At 44.7% G+C, this 16,627-nt stretch overlaps 1 protein-coding gene across 1 annotated transcript in view; it reads right to left on the reverse strand.

The window, feature by feature from the left end:
• LOC121634552 (ankyrin repeat and BTB/POZ domain-containing protein BTBD11-A) overlaps window positions 1–16,627 on the reverse strand; it is a 184,979-nt gene that overhangs the window by 66,535 nt on the left and 101,817 nt on the right. The window contains exon 2 of the mRNA XM_041977264.1: window positions 3,811–3,960. Within this exon, the coding sequence (XP_041833198.1) occupies window positions 3,811–3,960 (150 nt within the window). The remainder of the gene's footprint in view (window positions 1–3,810; window positions 3,961–16,627) is intronic.

Consider the following 16,627-nt stretch of genomic DNA (forward strand, 5'->3'; position numbering starts at 1 on the left):
ATGGATAAATGGATGGATGGAAGGATGGGTGGATGGAAGGATGGATGGATGGATGGATGGATGGATAAAATGTTGGACGGATGGACTGATGGATGGATAGATGGATGATGGATAGATGGATGATGGATGGATGGATGGATGGATGGATGGATGGGTGGATGGATGATAGATGGATGGATGGATGGATGATGGATAGATGGATGGATGGATGGATGGATGGATGGATGATAGATGGATGGATGGATGGATGGATGGATGGATGGATGGACGAATGGATGGAGTGATGTATGGAGGGATGGATGGATGATGGATGGATGGGTGGATGGATGATAGATGGATGGCTGGATGGATGATGGATAGATGGATGGATGGATGGATGGATGGATGGATGGATGGATGGATGATAGATGGATGGATGGATGGATGGATGGATGGATGGACGAATGGATGGAGTGATGTATGGAGGGATGGATGGATGATGGATAGATGGATGATGGATGATGGATGAATGGATGGATGGATGGATGGATGGATGGATGGATGGATAAAATGTTGGACGGATGGACTGATGGATGGATAGATGGGTGGATGGATGGATGTATTGTATTGCATTGTACTGTATTGTATTGTACTGTATTTGAAAAAAAAAACAAGTTGTTTTGTGAACATCTGCTAACAAAGCAAAACGAGAAGCTGCGAGAGAGACTCTGAAGTTGTAGATGTGGGTCTTTGGACACGTTTAAAAACTTCTGTTTATTTGAATGATAATAAATCCAACCGAGAGGGCAGATGCCTACCTCTCCTTTTACGCTAGATATGGGATTTTTGGCTCTTTGAAGGGAGCCGTTCCTGGCTTGCTCTCTTATTATAGAATTTAAACTGACTAGTTTTATCAAAAAACTAATTACAGGGTAAGATTTGGATCAGAACTACAGAAACTCTTTAGTAGATACCCTGTTGGTGTGAATTATTCTCAAATATTGGTCACAATTTCATTGAGCATCTTTTTTCATTATAATCCATAAGGTGGTTTTGTCTCTCCATGCTTTGACAGTGAGATCCCCATTTTGGATTTTCCTTAAAAAAAAAAAATGAAAACTACGCTGCTACAATTAACTTCCATGTAAAACAACTGAACTCCAAAATTTTGCACACAAGGACGTTTTACTGAAGAAAAAAAACTCATATTATAAGAATAACAAACAATAATAAAAATTTGTACCCATATAAAATATTCTGTACAAGATTGAAAAAGAATAGGTAAAATAAAAAAGAATCAGTTCATTCATGAACGTCTGTATTCTACACCGCTGCAGGCTGTATAAGGGGAGTAGATAGATTTTATTGAGGTGCAACCAGAGTGGGTCAGTAAAATCCACTGTGTGCAACCTCTGTGGCGTAGTTGCTGCTTACGTTGTACAGCCAGTAGGTGGCAGTGTTACCCATGAAACAGACTAAAATCAGTATATCCCTTGGAAAGGTACGTTTTCAGAATATTTAAATGAATAATTTTCACTGCTCATTTAACTTACTTAAAACCTGGATATAAAGACAGAACATAATGACTGAACATATCTGAGGGGCAGAACAGTCCTTGTTCATGCCTCCATCATGCAGTTTCCTCTCCATCCATCACTTCCAGGGGGGTATCTACGTCAGCACAGTTGCAGCATTTATCTTCAAAGGTGTGCGACAGGCATGCAGCAGCTAATTTGAAGTACAACAGATCAGACAGAAGCAAGGTGGTGTAAAGGACCTATGCAGCTCCAAATTTAGACTTGCATTCATATTTTAGAGCTTGTATAATACTAGTGTTATAAGATCAATGTCACATTTATCTCATACATCGGTCTTATCATACTTGCAGCTTGCACAGCTTCCAGTAGAGCAGCATCAGTCACACCTACATCAGTAAGCAGAGAGAGGCATTAATGAGGCACCCTGAGACCTGCAGTCCACTACAAGTTAACAGATGAGTCATTAAAGTTGATAGCAAGATTAATGACATGTGGGCAAAGTAAAGGGAGCTAACCCCGAAGCTAGCTGCTACAGGGTAACGTAAAGGGAGCTAACCCTGAGGCTAGCTGCTTCTAGGTGCTGCTGGGTAAAGTAAAGGGAGCTAGCCCTGAAGCTAGCTGCTGCTACAGTCATACTTTTTAAATGTTTTCCTCCACAATCTTCTATAATAGTCTTTAATAGCCAATGGCAAGTCAGAGCGGTATCAGCCAGCAGCAACTTTCAGTCAGGTCATGGACAGTGTTAGGAGTAACATGTTATAGTAACGATATTACTGTTTTGGGTAACAATGTAAAGTAATGCATTACACTTAAAATATCGGTAACAAAATTACTGGACTACAGTAGCATATTTTTCTGCATTACTCAAGCCATGTTTGCCATGTAAATTTCTGATCTGTTTTAGGTGGTACGCACATGCTGCTGCCTGTGTGTGTGTCCAGGTTTAGAAAAATACTAGATAAAATGATTAAGAGACAAGTGAGCCCATTTCTTCCCACAGACAGGGATGTTGTTCTTATGGTTTTAAAGCCATTTTGTTAACAATATATAGTAAACACTATGCAGACAAGTGGAGATGATTCGGCTATGATGTGTGTCCATGTCCATACGTTGAATTAAGAAATGGTAAAGTAAAGAAATAAGTAGGGAAATTCCTTTTCAAATGCAGTAACGAGTAAAATAATTTCATTACAATTTACAGAATGAGTAACTAGTAACTACAAACTATTTGGATGGGGGAGGGGCCTATACATGCTTTAACATCAGTCTCCAAAAGTCTCCAAGAACAGCAAAAAAAAGTCACTAGATTTTTCACTAGGTACTTATTTGAGATAGAGTTGCGAGAATAGCACCAAAGTAGCTAAGTTGTTAGCTGCATAGCTGAGCTCTGACATGTGCATCAGTCTAATCGGTGTACTAGAAACTCATGAACTGAAAAACATTCTGCATTGTTTGGAATTCAAACTGCAATTAAATGTGTTCATTTTTTAATGCACTAGTTTTTTATAAACCAGTCTTGGCTTTCAGGAGAAAAAATATTGGCATTGAAACAAACACAACAGAAACTATTTCCATATTTCCACTTTTTCCTCATTTCCAGTTATTCCTGTTACCATTTACCTGCTATCCTCACTAAACCAACTCCAGCTCAGCTGCTTTGTGGTGCCACCATGCATCAGAAACATCTTCCTGGCTTCATTCCAGCCATAGAGGAGCATTATTTTTCTTCTTTTCAGACAGACATAGAACTTTCTGCTCACTGGTTGATCTTTGGCTGCTCCTGATTGGACATTACCGTCACTCTAAGCTCTCTGATTGGTGGAAAGCCTGACCGGAAGTGACTTCATCATCATGTCCAGGTCTAAATAGAGGTCTCTTAGCAACATAGTAGTGATAATGATCTTTTTATGATGAAATGTGATAAATAATGCTGTTATCATGGATCATTGTGGATTTACCAGATAGAGTCTTTGAATAAAACAACATTTAGTGGCTGGATTGTAAACCTCCTGGACGGGATAGAAATGTCTGGAAAACTTCCGTAGATCACTTAAAGGGTAATTATCCATCACAGTTTACCCCACAGAGCTACACACTACCGCTTCTGGTAATAGAAAAGATAGACCTCAGGGAGATCTGATGGAGGTTTAAGGGTAGTTTTAAGCTGATCTAAGACAAATGAAACTGTTGGAGCGTGTGTCAGTTTTAAAGCTTTTTCCTTCTTCAATTGCAGGAATTTTCATGGAAATGAGGTTTGGTGTGTTTGGTCTTGAGAGGAGAGATCTACACTTACTCAGCTCTGCAATGCTTCCCACCCGGGTTGCGAGCAATGACTGTTCCAGGGTGCGGAGCTCAGTTTGGGTGTATCCGTGGCCCTCACTGCCCCTCCCGGAGCGCTGCTGATCCCGATGGAGGTTCAAACTGTCCGGCAGACTTAGCACACCTGCAAGGGGTCAGAGAGAAGAGCAGCAGGGCTTTACTGCACAGAACCCCCTTACAGTTTTTACTGATGAGTTTCTCCTGCAGAGGATCCACTTCCTGTCCCTCCCACCATGATTTCAGCCCAGGAATTCCAGTATTCCCTATTCAGAGTCCCACTTTCTGCTTCTCACAGCCTTTCCTGAGACTTTTGATTTTATCTTTTAATTTCCTCATCACTGTTTGAGCACCAAGCAGAACTTAGCCAGCAGCTGATATTTAGGTGAGACCCAATTCTTCCAGTAAAGTCTGTGATGGGAGGCCAGGAAGCAGATACTTTAGACTACTGTTTAATGACTGTAGTTATGATTTCTCTCTGGAATTCAGACGGTTATATCTCACCGTCTATCATCGGAAAAACAAGGCATTTACAGTTTTTTTTGCAGGAAATGTGACATTTTGTGATCAGGGCCTCCAACCTTTTTCACCACCTTTCAGCTCATTCAAACAACCCAAACAGCCTTTTCAAAGTTTCCTGGGTACCTCTGAATTATTCATATAGTCAGATGAAGACATTAAGCATCTGCAGAACCGGCTCTTTCCCCTCCCCCAACCCCCGTTCATATTATCTCACCAGCGTTCAGCTTCCCCGATTGTAAACAGAAAACAACAAACAAACAAGGATCTGGGGTGAGGCTTTTCTAGTAAACACAAGATGAGAAAGCAGCAGGATTCCTGGGATGAGGACAGAGGGGAAGGTGGAAGAACAAGGCCACGCTGATGACAACCTGACAATCAACACGAGGCTGGGAAGGGTTTTCTATGCTCACATGCTGGTTGGGATGTGGGATAGGATACATCTATATCCCTGAAAAACAGGTACGCCCTGCATCGTCTTCTCCTGCTCTGCTGAAGATGGAGACTGGATCGTTTCTCCAGGAAAAACTTGTAGATGACATAGAGAAGATGAAGCAAGACGAGCAAACACAGCTGACAGCTGACCCACAGCTGTCTGCACAGCAGCAAAACAACCAAACAAAGTTTACTAGAGCAGGTAAAAGTGTTCTCACAGTACGGACCTACAGAAGCTCTAATCTCCTGCTGGAAAACCTGCTGCTATGTTGGTGAAGTCTGTAGAGTTTCCGTGTTTCCATGAGTCTAGCCAACTGAAGTCAGAGACAAAAAACACGTTGAATGTTTGTTTGAAGACTTATACATTGAACCAGACTTCTGGAAGTAGGTTGCATTTTAACTCGGAGAGAAGAATAAGGGAGGATCTGCAGAACCTGAAGCTGCAGATTCAGGACTGCAGTATAAGGGCCGCAGCATCAGGACCACAGCATTTGGACGGCAGAATTAGGACAGCAGTATGAGGACCGCAGCTTCAGGACTGCAGTATTTGGGTTGCAGATTCAGGGCCGCAGTATCAGGACCGCAGATTTAGGATCACAGATCCTGGACTCTAATGCTGGGGATACTCCTGCTACTCGGCAGAGACATCATCAGAGGAATGAACGTATTAATCCAAACTCAAGAAACTCTGAACCACACGAAAGGGAAATTCCATAAGGATCTGATAACAGATGACATGACAACACTAAAAACCTTAAATTAAAACCCTAGGATCAGGACAAGTTGGGTCCTAAATGGAGAAGTTTGCTTGGTTAACGTGAACAAGCCAACAACCGGGAACAAGCAGTTAAACGCTTTACATCACTCCAACAATATATATATATATATATATATATATATATATATACATGTGTATACTGCAGATTTGATTGTAGGTAAAATGCTCTGCACTTTATCGGTAGGAACAGGATCAAGAGGTCAGTTTGTGGGTTTTGAGTTGCCTAGAAGTTTAGAGACTTCGTCCTCATTTAAAGAGCGGAAAGAGCAGAGTGAGGCACCAGGATCTCCAACTCTGGCCCTCGTGAGCTACTGTCCTGTTTTTGATTCTATCGTGATGCAACACACCTGACTCAAATCACTGGGTTATTAACAGGCTTGTGCAGAGATGTGTTGTAGTAGGAGACATCTGAAACTTGCAGGACAGTTGCTCAGGAAGACTGGAGTTGGATACCCCTGGGTTAGGCTGGTCACAGTCAGTGAATTGGTCACTGATGGTAGCAACCTTTTCAATGAAGTAGGAAGCAAACATTTCTGCAGTCAACACAGTGGGTGGTTGAGCAGGTGGTGCAGATAGAACAGAGTTAAAAACCATGAACAGTTGTTGTGTGTTAGGAACATTGCAGATCTTGTTCTGATAAAAGGCTATCCTGGCAGCCTTTAGGCTGGATGTGAAATATGCAAGTTGTTTGCGGTACTCGGAGAAGTCAGCATTCTCTTTTGAAATTTGCCACTTCCTTTCTGCAGACCTGAGTCTGGCTCTGTTATTCCTTAGAACCTCTGTGAGCCATGGACTGGGAGGATTTTGTCTGGCTGGCTTTGACACCAGAGGACAGAGTGTGTCCAGAGAGGAGGAGAGAGAGGAGCAGAGTGTTTCTGTAGCCTCATTGACAGACAGTAAGGTGAAGTCTGAGTGTGAAGAGAGGGTAGAGTAAACCTCATCAGGCAGATGTGCAGGTCTGAGGGATCTCAAGTTTCTGTGGTAGGACACCATTTTTGGAGGAGCTTGAGTGACATGAGGAAGGAAGTGGTCTGAGAGGTGCAGGGGGGTGACTGAGAGGTCAGCTGTGGAGCAGTTTCTGGTCAGTGCCAAGTCAATAGTATTGCCAGCTTTGTGTGTTGGAGGAGTCTGAACCACTTTGAGATTGAAAGAGTAGATGAGAGCCAGAAAGTCAGTTGCTGTGGTTTGCCAATGTGAAGGTTCATGTCTCCCATGACAATTAGTGGTGTGCCATCATCAGGAATGTCAGAGAGAATCATGCCCATTTCAGAGACAAACTCATCTATATTGCCTCCAGGAGGCAGTAAATGACCAGAACATATGCAGTGATGGCTGCAGAGACCTTTACTGCATGATGATGAACGGTTAGCCAATGGACGGAGAGAGGTAGAGTTCCACTTTTTAGATATAAGAATTCCCGTACCACCTCCTCGCCCAGCAGAGGGAGGTTTTTGGGCAAATTCTGCATTAACAGAAGGGGCAGCTGGAGTAGCTGTGTTTTCTGGACGGTTCCTGGTCTCGGTCAGGGCTAGGACCTGAATGTCTGTTAGCATATGGATGGGTTCTTTAGAAAGAAATACTTTTCAGTTTCTCATGGGGTGAGAATCTTTAAATATTTTTGGATTTCCATGTGTTAGACATTGTCGGAAAAACTACAGATAATTATTTACAGATAAAACTAAGTGTAGTTTTATCTGTAAATAACTCAAAATGACCCTTGGGAGACTTGTTCCTGGTTTTGCCACGGCTGGACATATCTGAAAATGACCATGCTGAAGTCGTGCCACCATTGGGAGAAAAATTAAGAATGATGGGACCTGCCAACATTTGGCATGTTCCACCCACAAAAACCAGGCCAAAGTTTATTTGAGGAAAAGCTCTGCAGATCTGTCAGGAGCTGAAGACTGATGTTCCTGAGTGACATCTGTGGCTGACAGGTAGGCCAACCAGTGCAGCCATGTTTCCTGCCAGGTCTTCAGCTACAAAACAGCCAATCTGACATAAACTGGTTTATGCAATAATTCTGCATGAATAAAACATGGAGACAGGTCCTGGAACAAACAGAGGTAACTGTGAAGTCAAAATACGACAGGAACATGTTTGATTTAATCCAGCGGTGTAAACAAATAGAAAACAGGCGGATAAAAGTGCCTTTAGTTGTTTACCATCCCCATTCTTAGCCAGCAGTCTTTGTGACCTATTTCTGAGCAGAAACTCCCCGAGCTCACTTCTTTTCAGCCGTGTGCAGTGTCACATAGTTGCAGCCCAAATCTGTGTGAGAGTGGTGGGTGTTTCTGGACATACAGTGATACAGCTCAGCCTGTCAGCAGCTTTCTGCTGCATTTAGGGGGAGGGGGGATCCCTCTTTTTCCAGGAAAAACATCCCCAGCCACGAGGAAAAGCCCCTCGTCTTCATAGTGAAGAGGAGTGTGACATAACATGAGGAAAAGTCAGATTACCCGCAGCAGCCTCTGCAAAACCACTTCTGACCGGCAAGGCTGTTGCCTAGTTACCTGGCTCTGCAGATGCAGAGAAACACTCGGGCAAATCCAGAACACTTCACTAGCCACAGTTCTCATGTTGCCATGAAGGGGAGAAGCCGAGTGTGACAGGAGATAAACATAGAGGTGATTAAGACGGAGGATTATGTGTAAAACACTGCTTTTCTACTTACTTTAAAATCTGGACTTAAAACTCATCTGTTGCAGACGGCCTGCTCATTGTGACCACTGCAAATACACTGCTATGCGTTTCTTTTATTCTGTTGATTTTGTTACTTTTCCTTCTTTGTAGTTAATATTGACCTTGTTCTGTCCAGCATGGTGGCGGCAGAATGATAGTCTGTCTCTTATGTTATGCTAAACAAATTTGCTTTGCCAATAGACGCTTTATAGGTATAAGGCTCCCCTTGATAATCAGATTTATGTATTTATTTAAAATGTTTTATCTTATTTATCTATTTTAAATTATGGAATTTATGCAATCTTGCTGGACCTGATGGGAGGGGACAGAAAACAAGGAGAATAATGAAGAAAAGTAAAAAGGAAAGTAGAAAAAGGAAAAGGAGACAACGATACAGTAGACTTTCTGGAGAGGTCCTTAACTGGTTCAGGTCCTGTTTAGAAGGCCGGAGTTATTTAGTTCTGATTGGCAGCTATGAATCCGAGTGGCCATGACTGGTGGAGTCCCCCGGGGTCAGTCCTTGGACTCTTCTGTTCACCTTGTATCTGCTTCCTTTGGATCAGATATTACAGAACTTTGGCATTAATTATCACAGTTATGCAGATAATACACAACTTTATGTGTCTTTGTCACCAGACGACTGCAGCCCAAAGGACTTACTGTAGTGTCTGGAGCACATAAACACCTGGATGAGGCAGAATTTTCTACAATTAAATGAAGACAAAACTAAGATTATTTTGTTTGGTAGCAAAAAAAAAAAAAAAAAAGAGTCAGCATTGGTAAACACCTGGAGACTCGGGCACTTAAAACCACCGACCAATTAGGTCTGACTTTCAGCAGCCACATCAAAGCTGTCAATAAGAAGCTTTTCATCAGCTCAGAAACATCATCAGGATTAAAAGTTTAGTCTCCCAGAAAGAGCAGGAGAAACTCATCCATGCATTAATCTCCAGTACACTGGATTACTGTACTGGTCTTTAACTGGACTTCCCAGAAAGACCAGGTGAAACTCATAGACTCATCTCATAGACTGTACATAAAAGATGAACGGAGCCTCTGTGATGCCACCCGTAGGTTTCTAAAGAGCTGAATTGAAGCTCACTGGGCGGTTCCCACCGTCGCCATCTTGGCAACGTCAAGCGTGTTGTCATTCCCGGAAAATCCAAAAATGGGCAAAGAGGTGGAGATGAGAGGGGGACTGTGAAGGTGGGGGTGGATGACTGACACCCATCAAACTGTGAGCTGCCTATAGCTAAGAGCTAACCAAGCTAACCCAGAGCTAACAGTAGCTAACCAGCTAACAGAGATAGGCAGGCTAAAGGTAAGGCTCGTTGTTAGCCGGCTAAAAACCGTGGTTGTGCTGCACTCTCCCTTATTGAATTTTGAATTCCTGTCAATCAAAAGGACACGCCCTTAATTATCCTGAATTTAAAGATTAAATAACACCCAAACGGACAAGTTAAAAAAAATCCACCCCCTCACAGTTGTAATGAAGGTAACTTGACCTATTAATCCTAAAATGTTTTTTTGTACCAGGTTTTGCTGTTCTGCTGGAAACAAATTGGACAAACTGCCAGTGGAGATTAAAATTTCACCAAATAGAGACATTTTAAATTAAAATATTTCATTTCTCATCAAATCTGCACGCTGACTTTAAACTTATCATGGTTTTAAACATTTTAATGTAATTTATAATTTTATTGATTTTTGGTTTTTGTTGCTGCCTTTTAATACTTCTGAATGCTTTCTTTGCACCATCTGTAATGCTGTTAATGTTTTATGTAAAGCACTTTGAATTGTCCTGTACATGAATGTGCTGTAGAAATAAATTTGCCTTGTCTAGATAGAACGACACTTCAATCCAGCCTAACACCAGACAACCAGCTGCTACACCTGTACAGAAACACAACAGAAAATTTCCTACAGTTTTTACAAGTAAACTAAGTTGACAATCATCAGGGGTTCCTAAACAATAACCAAGACAGCAACAATAACATGTATCACAACAACCAAAGTACCAGCACACACTGAACCAGAGCACCATCGACCACCCTCCCTTGCAATTAAAATTGAGGGCCAGTGACCACACTGTTCTGGGAGCGAGGCCACACGAGCAGCCACACCCACCATGTACTTACATAGTACGTCCCCTGAAGTTGTGTGTTTTGTTTTTGTGTTTTGATGTCTAAGTGTAATTAAAACCGGGAGGCGAGTTGCCACGGTGCAGCCAAGGAGGCCACTTAGATGGCCCCCTCCACCCTGCACGATGTGCACGCCTCCAAAATCCCTCTGTGTGTGTGAAAGAGGGCGAGGAAGAAGAAGGGTACAGGGATGTGAGACCAGAAGGAAGCGAACTTCCCTCCAGATGATGAGCTGGTGGCAGTAGGCACCCCTGTTCCTCAGGAGGCCTCCCAGGGCAGGACAGGCCAGGAGCAGCTGTCCCCCATGACCAGGACACACACGACCACAGCCAATGAGCCACCACCAACCCCAGAAGGCTTCACCCACCACATGCTTAGGAGGGAAGGAGAGAAGGGGGAGGGGGACAGTGGGAGAGCCCAGATCCATGACCCACCATTCCCAGGCCTCCCCCACAGATGCATGTGATCCCTCCCCGCATACAAACCTATATATCCCGGTCATCCTGCCACACACACACACACACACACACATATATACACACGCACACACACACACACACAAACCACCCAGTCACACCCCAGCCCCTCCCCCTATGATCCCCCGAACACCTCTCAGCCTCCCTTCGTACCACCAAACCCCTGCTGTCCCCGGGCCATACCCTGAGTCTCGGGGCGGCAACCAGCTCTGAAGCAATCCACGCTGTTGCAGCACACCCAGGCAGGCCCCGAGCCCCAACTGACCCCTCCACCCCAAGAGAGGGGGCCACCCAGAGCCCAGAACACCCACCCAGGTCACCCCAGAATATCCCGGTCACCCGGCCCAAGGCCCACCAGTGGCCATGCCCCAGAGCCACGAGGCAACCCCAACCGCATACCCCCCACAACCCCCGACAGGGTCAGACACAGAGTCGCCCCCAGTGTTGTCTATGCTGCCCAGGACATATCACAAAAAAAAAAAAAAAAGAACAATATAAACTACCACAGTACTATATGATACCAAAAGAAAAATAGGATGATGATGATATAAAAAATTACAATAGTCATCAAACGTACCTGCAGATAAACGTACCAACACACAAACATCAGCTACACCTAGTGAGAAGCGGATGGAGAGACGAGCACGTTTGTGAGCATGCATGTGTTAACATGCATGTGTGGCCATGCAACAAGGAGGAAATGTGTACCCGCAAGGGGGCCGCGATCACGCCGCACCCCGAAGCATCAGCGGGGGACCGGGGGAGCCCGAGGCCCCAAAGGCCAAGCAGGTCCACAGAGCACCAAGCCCGGGAAAGCCAAAGCAGACAGAGCAGCAGCCCACCCGGACCAGAGCAGAGGGTCCCTCAGACCGGAACCCCCGGCGCGACGGGGCAGGGGCACCGGGCAGCCCAGGGCGATGGCGAGCAGGCCCAGCGGGCGCTGCGGTGCAGGACGCACAGACGGCAGACACCCCACAGGCCCAAGGGCCACCCATTCCCCCCAGCAGAGCCCCACCCAGGAACCCGACGGGGCCCGACCGCCCCAGGCAAAACCACCGTGGGCCACGCCAACCCAACCAACACCAAGGCTAGGCACCCCAGGGACAAGAACATGTCCACAAAAAAAAAAAAAACCCTCTTTACCCCAACCCTTACCCATTCATCCCCCACCCCTCCGCACCCCCTCCCACCCCCACCAGGGGCAGCCCAGGGAGTCTAGGGCCTGGTGGGCCCCAGACCCGACCCTCTCCACATACACACACCCACACCCACACAACCACATACATTCTCCCTGAGGTCTCACCAGCCCCCCGATGCGGCACCGAGGGCAGCCCCCAGGGCAGACGGCGCCCAGTAGCACCCCGCACAGGACTCCCGGCAGGCACCGAACCTCCACCCCCCACAGCCCCGAGTGCATCCCGGGACACGAGGGCGTAGGAAGACCCCCGCCCCCGTGCCCCCCAGCCTGAGTTGTGTGTGCATGAGTATGGGCTATTTATAATGCAATTAAAAACTGGAAGGAGCCATGAGATGGCGGTGGGTCCCACTGCTGCCAGGCAGCAGGACCCCCTCAGGACTCCCTCAGTGTGTGTGAGTGTGTGTTATGTGTGTAGTGCAGTACTGTTAAATGTGGTAGTGTCTAACATGTAAATAAAATCGGGGGGAGAGAGGTCACAAAGGGAGGGGATGGAGGAAGGGCCACCTCGGTGGCTCCTGTCCGCCCACCCACAGCCCATGCACCCATCCCCCCGAGGCCCTAAATGTACATTGATGTCTAGGTTGTGATTAAAATCTAGTGGGGCGGGCAGTCGCAGGGGTCCACCAGGGGATTCCGCAATGGGGACCCCTCAGCCAAACCCACCGCCTCCACCCGCCCCACAGTGCCCTATGTGTAGTGTGTATGATGTGGGGTGGCGGGGGAGGAGAGGGGCTCGGGGAGGGGCACAACTGGGAGAGAGATCCCCGTCCCAGGCAGCCAACTCCTCAGCTGGCCGCTGTAGGCGCCCCCGCCTCCCCAAGACCACCCGAGGGAAGAGGGGCAAAGGCCTGGCCCAGCCAAGAGCCCAACGCATCAGTGCCCCGGACGCCCACCCACCCCCGGCAGCCCATGCCACCACACCAGGGGACCAGAGAGTCCCAGGTTGCACACACGTATCCTGGTCGGGTCCAAGGCACAGCGCCCCCATCCACCCCGAAGGAGCCCCCAGCGGGAGGGGAGAGAGCGAGAAGGAGAGCAGACTCCACCCCCATGAGCCCTAATCCCCCCCACTGTCCACCAGGACCCCCGCCGCCCCCCTTCCCCCTACCCCTCCCTTAGATCCAACGGACACATTGTAATCCCAAGGGTACCTGCCAGGCATCGGATCAGCCCGACCCCGATGGCATGCCCAGGGTGACCAAGCCCCCCCAAGGCCCAGGAAGGGCCCACCAAGCTGGAGGGAGGCAGCCCCCAGACTCTAGGGCATTAATGTCACTTAGGTCACCCAGTAAACAAAGTTTTGGACATGCAGGAATGTTACATCTAACCCACGTTGATAAATCCTCACAAACCTTATTCCAGAATTTCTGGACAGGTGCACAAAGCCATAAAGCGTGTAAGTAATCATCTGCTATGTTAACTGTGCACTGTGTGCAGATATCTGAGTGATTAAGACCCATCTTGAACATCCTTTGTCCTGTATAATGCATTCTATGGAGGACTTTGTATTGTATGAGTTGTAAATTTGGGCATTAAGACATATTTGTAGCCAAAATGGTTGACTAGGATTGATGGATAAATCTATCTCCCATTTTGAAGTAGGTAGGGAATTTGAGTCATCTATTTTTAACATTAATCCATATATTTTTTAAAGTAATTTGGGGGTACAGAGGTCCATAAAATCTGCTACTATTGGAGGAAGTTCCAGGTCTGTTCGGTGAAGGGGGAATTTTGTGTGTATTACTGTTTTGAGCTGTTGATATTCTAAGAATCTGTTGCTGTTAATCTCATATTGTGATGAGAATGTATTAAAAGATAAAATGTTTCTGTTATGGATAATATGTTCAAAGTATTTAATTCATTTGTTAATCCATTGGTTAAAGTTTAGCATATTTTTGTTTAGTAGAATATCAGGATTGTTCCAGATGGGTGTGAGTTTACATGGTATTACTGAGGAGTTGGTTTTTTTGAGAAATTCCCACCAGGCTGTCAGAGAAGTGCTGATGTTGACACTTTTAAAGCACTTTTGCTTTTTTATACTTAAGCTGAAAAAAGGAAGATCAGACATTTCCAAATTGTCACAAAATGTTTGTTCTATATCTATCCACAGGTCATCTAGTGGACTAGGTTTGAGCCATTTTAGGACATATTGCAATCTATTAGCTAGGAAGTAATGTTGAAAGTTAGGCAGGTCTAATTCTCCTCTATCTTTCGGCTTCTGTAAAGTTTTTAAACTGATCCGGGGTGGTTTATTTTTCCAGAGAAATCGGGAGATGTGTGATTCTAGCGATTTAAACTAGGTAGAGGGGGGTTTCATAGGAATCATAGAAAACAAATAGTTGATTTTGGGTAGCAGAGTGCCGCAACAATGTGCTTCTGGGATGCTTCTGAAGCGCTTCTGATACGTGCTGCGGCGCCTGGTGGAAACCAAACCATTGACTAAAATGGTTTGGTTTCGGGAACGGGAATAGCAGTGGAGGCCGCGGCGCAGCCGTAACGTGCTGCACACACCCCGCTCTGAAAGAGGGGGTCATACTCTGCATGCTGACACAGTCACTGAGTCGTCCAGTGGGTTTATACACTAAGATGCTTTGGTTCAGGTATTTGTGTTTCTGGTACTTTGGTTGTTGTTTTGATACATGTTGTTGTTGCTGTCTTGGTTATTTTTCAGGAGCTACTGATGATTGTCAGCTTAGTTTACCTGTAAAAGGAAGGGAAGGAAAATTCTCTTTTGTGTTTCTGTACAGCTGTAGCAGCTCTTTGCCTGGTACTTCTATCTACTGGATCTTTGTCTCCTCTTCATTTTTTCCATTTTCCTTTTTACTTCTCTTCGTAATTGTCTTTTTTTTTCTTTACATAAATTCCATTATACGAAATAAATAACATAAAACAATATATATAAAAAAATAATAATAAAGAAATAAAAAATAGATTATCAAGAGGAGCCTTATATCCATAAAGCACCTCTTCACAAAGCAAATTTGTTCGGCACAACACAGCAGCCAGACCATCATTCTGCTGCCTCCATGCTGGACAGGAAAGGTTAAAAAAAACAAAACAAAACAAAACAAACAAAACAAAAAAAAAAAAAACAGCAGGGATCTTAGCGTTAGCATGTTCTAACATAAATTATAAGCTGCTGTTGAGGAATCTGTCGTGTCTAAAACCCTGCAGGTTTGTTATGTGCACAATTCAATAATGAACGCCAAAATGGGGTTTTGCAGAATTTTCATTTACAAGTGCTATTACGAAGGAAAACGCAGGGACTGCATCTATCTGCATCTATTCTTTCCCTTTTGCATCTTTTTGCTATTTTCCATCTTTTTCTGTCCCCTCCGGTCAGGTCCAGCAAGATTACATAGATTCCATGATTCAAAGTAAATAAATAAATAAATTAATCAGATTATAAAGAGGAGCCTTACCCATAGGCCTCCTCTTGGCAAAGCAAATTTGTTCAGCAGGATACATCAATCAGATTATCATTTTGAGTACTATGATGCTGGACAGGACAGGTTAAAAAAAAAAAGATTCAGAGAGAAAGTTGGGTTTTTATGGCTTTTTGTTGTGAACAGAGAATTTGTGGGCTTTACACTTTCCATAACAACCCAGTGAAACAAGTGCATTAGGTCAGGAGCTAGTTTTCACTGCGTGCTTCTTCCTGCATGTCAGCAGAGTGGAGAAATGACTTCAACACCACACTGATTCATGTCAACGTGGCTCAGCTATGTTCTGACCCATGAAGACAGCTATGCCAACCCAGAACCCCCTCCTGTTAGTCCTAGTTTCTTTCTATGAGGATTCAAAGCGTTAACATGATAACATGATAAAATAATGATCCGAGTCAGTTATGCCTGGCCAAAAACAAAACAAACAACAACAAAAAAAACAACAACAAAAAAAAAAACAGTCTCCAAATAGATTTAACTGAGCTAACAGGTAGGAGCCTCCCATTGGATAAATCCTGCAGGGGGATGATGTTCCAGCTGTGAATAAGTTATTTAACTCCAACTGATGCAAGGAGCAGCTTCTCATGTCTTCAACAACCATGTGGAAAAACATATCCTGTGGTAATGGGGAAGATGTTAGTGTGCTCCAGATGGGTCAGATCACTGGCATCAAGCAGAGAAAACATTTAAGGAGAGGCAGAAACTGCTAGAACCGGGTTTTGACCTGTCCTCATTACTAAAAACTTTGCTAATTTCTCTGTGAGAATCAGTCATACAGGTAAGCTAGCATTGTTACCAATGAACCTATATGAATCTGTCTACGCAGAATTAAACAGCTTTCCTGCCGTGGGTTGCAGACCCTGTCTTGAAAGGAACCCCGAATATTAGCACATTTTGGCCATAACACGTAGTTATTGCCATGTTCTGCTAAAATGTATTGTTTCTGAAACATGAAAATTCCTAATTACCTTAAAGATCGCAAATATTTACAATGTTTCTGAACAACGGAAGATGCAATTATTTTACTTGAGCAATGCATTCTGGGAAATTATGAATAAGGGTTGCGCTCTAGACTAGAACACATACGTTTGTGGTTGTAAGGTGGTTGTTGTAAGTTTT

This window comes from Melanotaenia boesemani, chromosome 23, assembly GCF_017639745.1.
Source record: "Melanotaenia boesemani isolate fMelBoe1 chromosome 23, fMelBoe1.pri, whole genome shotgun sequence".
Taxonomy (NCBI): Eukaryota; Metazoa; Chordata; class Actinopteri; order Atheriniformes; family Melanotaeniidae; genus Melanotaenia; species Melanotaenia boesemani.